General features: G+C 32.7%; 2 protein-coding genes and 1 pseudogene across 2 annotated transcripts in view; all 3 read right to left on the bottom strand.

Moving 5' to 3' along the window:
* The window catches only part of LOC105108912 (BTB/POZ and MATH domain-containing protein 4), an 8150-nt gene extending 7933 nt beyond the window's left edge, over positions 1-217 (bottom strand). Inside the window, 2 exon segments of the mRNA XM_011003411.1 lie at positions 1-5; positions 8-217. The exon segment at positions 1-5 is cut by the window's left edge and continues 282 nt beyond it. Coding sequence (XP_011001713.1) covers positions 1-5; positions 8-133 — 131 coding nt within the window. The 5' untranslated portion in view covers positions 134-217.
* Positions 218-1106: 889 nt separating this feature from the next.
* On the bottom strand, positions 1107-3239 carry LOC105108909 (uncharacterized). Its single transcript, XM_011003407.1, has 2 exons — positions 3147-3239; positions 1107-1659 (listed from the first exon to the last, which is right to left on the bottom strand). Exons 1-2 carry the CDS (start codon positions 3214-3216, stop codon positions 1343-1345), a joined length of 387 nt encoding a protein of 128 aa, XP_011001709.1. The 5' UTR covers positions 3217-3239; the 3' UTR covers positions 1107-1342.
* Positions 3240-3648: 409 nt separating this feature from the next.
* The window catches only part of LOC105108910 (uncharacterized), a 7012-nt pseudogene continuing 5699 nt past the window's right edge, over positions 3649-4961 (bottom strand).

Here is a 4961-nt window from a genome sequence, read left to right as displayed (position 1 = left end):
TCCCTACACCAATTCCTTTGGCTAATGAATAGCCTTGAATTGTGAATTTGTGGGACCCGTTTACTGTTTCTGTTATGGAGAGCGAAGAGGTCGGGGATGTGCATGGCAGAGGTGACGAGGTGGTGGGTGGCATTGAGAAAGGAGAAGGGAGCGTGTTGGGTGAAGGGAATTTGAGGGGAAGTTGCTTTCGATTTTTGAAGAAGAAAGAGAGGGTGTGGTTAATTTTATAAAGAGAGGGTGGGGCCTTCCGGCCTGCATGGTGAGGAACGATGGTGGGTTCTTCTGAAGTTGTTTGATATAGATATTCCCATGGCTTATTTTTCAAGAGAATGTTTGTTTTTATTTTTTCATAATATTTTTAAAAAGATTAAAAATATATATTATTTTATTTTATTTTAAAATTATTTTGATGTTTTAGTTTTTCAAAAATAAAAAAATATTTTTTTACTATATTAAAAAAAACTTTAATAAACTAATACTATTTTAAGAAACCTTTTAAAATTACAATCGAAACACCATTTCATAATTTTTTAAAAAATAAATTTTTCATTTTCACACTCCAATATTCCTTTATCCAATTGATTTTGATATTTCAATATATAAATGTCAAAATTATGACATTCATTACTTATAATTAACTTATAAACAAAACGATTTTATTTATTAAACTCCATCATCTTGTAAATGGAATGGTTATGAGCTTATTTAGAAATATAATTATAATTATTTTTTAAATATTTGTTATTTAAAAGTATATTAAAATAATATTTTTTATTTTAAAAAAATTATTTTTATTATCACCATATTAAATTAATCTAAAAACATTAAAAAAATTATTAGTCTAGAGCAAATAAAAAAATTAAAATTTTTAAAATATAAAAATAAACAAATATATTCATAGATAGGTTTGACACTTAAAGAAAACTATTTTTCTTTTTCTGCCTCTTGTTTCTTGCTTTTGCTTTTAATACGTGTTTTCTATATATATATATATATATATATATAGAAAGTTATAGTTAAAAAGTATTCTACTCTATAATTAAACTTAATTATGACCATTGACCACAGCCACAAGCATCAATTGATGGTGGAATCGACTCTTCCCCGTAGTGGGATTAGAGGCGCCTCCCACCGCATATTACCATACAAGCAAGCAGAAAGTAATCAGGAACTAACAATGGCTTTCCCTTCTGTGCACAACTGTGATTTTTTTACTTACAGAGGTAACCTTGCATGTCCTCAGGAGATTAATTCTGGAAACAAACTGTTAATCAAAATGGTTAGCTAATCCTAGAAAAAAAAGCCGTGATCCCTGATTGCCACCGTGATTTCTCTGGTCCAGTCACCGCCGATTAAAAAGGCTGAATGGCTTGCCACTCCCAGCAACAGTCTCGCCTGTCGAGTCTGATTCACTTTCCACCATTTCTTCTGAGCTATAATTACTTGGAAGGAGTTGAATCCGATCAGCATTCTTGATGATCCAATTGGTGACTTCCGGTGACGCTACCCATTCAGCCACAGCTTGGTGTGTTGTTTCCCTGGTGAAATCCTCCCGCTGCTTCTTTGTGAACTTCTTTTGCTTTGGTGTCTTGTGGAAGGTTGAGTAGGAATCCTGCTTAACTACTGTTGCCGAAAGAGAAGATGGTGATACCAAACCTGCCAATGCCAAGAAAAGAAACTCACACGATGCTACAAGGTTGAGAAATGACAAGGATTCAGCACCTTGCTGAATGATCCAAAAACATTAGAAAAGAAAGACGATAGAAAATAAATGAAAAAACATGTCATCGATTAGAAGCATAAAAAAATTGCTCAGGAAGCATCTGAATTTGCTATTTTATATCCATTCGAAGAACTATGCACTTGATGTAGCAGGGAATGTAAGCAGATCAGTTATCTACATGTACATTCTATCCAAGTAAAGAGTAAATAACAAGATTTTTTGCCCTGAAATATCAACAAGAATTTCTGGTCATCATCAGGCAAGGAAACTCTAAATGTTTCTGAAACCTACTGGGGGGCACATTTATAACAGAATTCAAGGACATAAACAATTACGAACCAATTCTATCAATAAATCTTTTAGGATAAGCACGGAATGGTACATATGGAGAATTGTTTGGGGAAAAGAAAATGAACCATATCAGTTTTAGCTTCAATAATGAAAAATTCCAATGCAACAACTAGCACATACATGAGATATGAACTACCAAACTGATAGTTTGATAGCCAGAGAGCTGGTTTATTGCAGCAATATAAATACAGAACCAGCAAAAAAAAAGTAAAAACAAGAAAGTAAGCAAAAAAATAAAAATAAACCAGTGATGCACCATAACACAAACCCAACAAAAAAATAAAAATAAACCAGTGATGCACCATAACACAAACCCAAAACAAATAAATGTTAGATTATTTTTTTATTCCTAAATTTTGTCATTGTTTGATTGGGTACTAAAATATCCAAAAATACAAAAATATTTTATTTCCATTTTATCCTTTGTAGTCTTAAATATTTATTTAACTCTTAAAATGGTTTGGTTGTTGAGTTTATAAAAGTGTCCAATTAACTCTTCAATTTTAAAATTTAGAAAAAGAAGTAGATACAATTGTAGAAATCAATTTGGTTTGTGTTAATCGCTAGTTATATCATAACCTAATCATAATTAAGTGTTTTCTAAATAAGATAATAATATATATAAAAGAATTAGGCTCATGTATTTTGGACTCTTATTCATTGAATCATTTTTTTCTTAAGCCCATTTGGTCCTTGACTTGAAGATTTTGGCCTAAATTCAAGAACAAACTATAGATAGATAGATAGATAGATAGATAGATCATATAATAATAATAGCATTCAGGATAACTGTGTACAAATTTAAATATTTTGGGACTGCCTTGTATTGTCAAAATTATTTTTAGAATTCTTTCACATTTTTTTGTGAATGAAATAGGATTGTTTTATATGAATTCTTAGTTCAGAGATTGTTTCATATTTAGCATCAGAGCCTATGGCTAAAGTGGAATTGTAGAACAAGGACAAAATAAGCAAGAAGATTCTAATCCACTGGCTCCCCCCTCTCATATTTACTGTGTGACCAATTTGTGCACCAAAATCGTGTAACTGTATTGTTGTCCTAACTACTCACCTTTAACAGGGGAGTTGGTCCAAGCAGAAGAGCTTCTTGGACTGTTGCGCATCTTCCTCTTGGGGCTCATGTCTCCTGACCTGCTAAGGAATTCAGCACGTCTATATCTTGCCACCTGTCCTGTCAGCTGGAGCCAAGTGCGCTTACCCCCAGAATCTGATTGATCCCTGCATGAAATCACAGTTGAGTTCTGAAGTTAAATGCTAATACACGAAATAAAATATTTAGAACTCATACAAACCAAACAAGTCTTTCACAAGCACTTTACAAACAGAGAATAATACAACCTTGTTTATACCATCTGAAATGCGTCCAACTTCACCTGTTTTTTTCAAAAAACTTCAACTCTACTATAGGATGTCAAGATGACAATGACCAAATTCAACATCTGTTGATTAAACTTTATGAACAAGGAGCATGGCAACCACTGTAACGTTTCCAATTTTTCCGGAACAAATCACCTCCAAACACATAAGCAAACAGGGAAAAAAAATTTATATACATAGTTTTCATATAAAAGTCTTTTGAAATTTCGGCAAAGTCTCCCCTATATCGGGAGGTCCTAAGTTATCGACATATAACCTGTTTACACTTCAAATATCCTCCATTTCATAACTCAATCATGACTCAATCATCCTAGGTCTCAATCTCACAACCATCATCATTATCTCAACTACCATATTTATAACATACATTAAACAACAAATATCATTAGAGGGATAAATGAGATAAACATGCATACATGAAACATGGTTATATGAATTTCAGAGTTAAGTCCATCTATTCAAGTTTAAACATTAATTATACAAATTAAGTTATACAAATGTTTCACTATTACAAAATATAAGGATATACTCCCTAACCTACACAACAAAAAGTGAACAAAAGCTAGAATCTACTCCTGTCGTGCATGCGATGGTCCTGAAATAAAATACATATTATTAAAACATGAATATCACAATAAGCATAGTAACACAAATATCCAATAATTTAAAAAAGGTAGACATGTATTCTTATTCTATTCACTTCTCTATTTTTATTTCCATTGAAACTTTTTCTCATTCAAATACTAAAACTATTTCATCTTTCATTTCCAACTTCCATTCAAGATTCCATAAAATCAACCACATCTATTACCGCCTAACACATTGTCGATACCAATTTCACTAGTATCATCATCACCACCTCATAGGCATCGATACATAGCAATCTCCTTACCCGAGACCCTAACATACACTAAATGTATGCTAGTTGATGCACGGTGATCCCCTTACCTAGGATCCTAGCATACACTAAATGTACGGTAGTCCATGCTCCATAGGCATCAATGCATGGTAATCCCCTTACCTAGAATATTAACATACACTAAATATATGTTAGTTCATGCCTCATAGGCATCGATGCATAGTAATCCTTTTACCCAGAATCTTAACATATATTAAACATATGGGAGTTCATGCCACATATCACACTTCTCATATTTTCTATGTCAGCGATACTTCCATCGCTTGGCAATTCATACGAAAGACCATTCACCTTGAACATATATACATTCAGGATACTATCCAAAATAACAATATCATTACGACTTTCATTCTTTCATATAATATCTAACATTCGCTAATTCACATTTTCCCTCAATAACATAGTTTCATTCTTTCATATAATATCTAACATTCACTAATTCACATTTTCCCTCAATAACATATTAAATCATGAAATTTAACTAAGAAGCATAGGTGTAGATCACCTACTTACAGTAGAAGTTCTACTCGTGCTTCGTTGGTGCCGCCGCCGCCGCCGCCGCCGCCTGTG

The sequence above is a fragment of the Populus euphratica genome, unplaced genomic scaffold (genome assembly GCF_000495115.2).
Source record: "Populus euphratica unplaced genomic scaffold, PopEup_1.0 scaffold201.1, whole genome shotgun sequence".
NCBI classification, from domain to species: Eukaryota; Viridiplantae; Streptophyta; class Magnoliopsida; order Malpighiales; family Salicaceae; genus Populus; species Populus euphratica.
The sequence above is the reverse complement of the archived record's forward strand: the minus strand, read 5'-3'. Positions and strand labels throughout refer to the sequence as shown.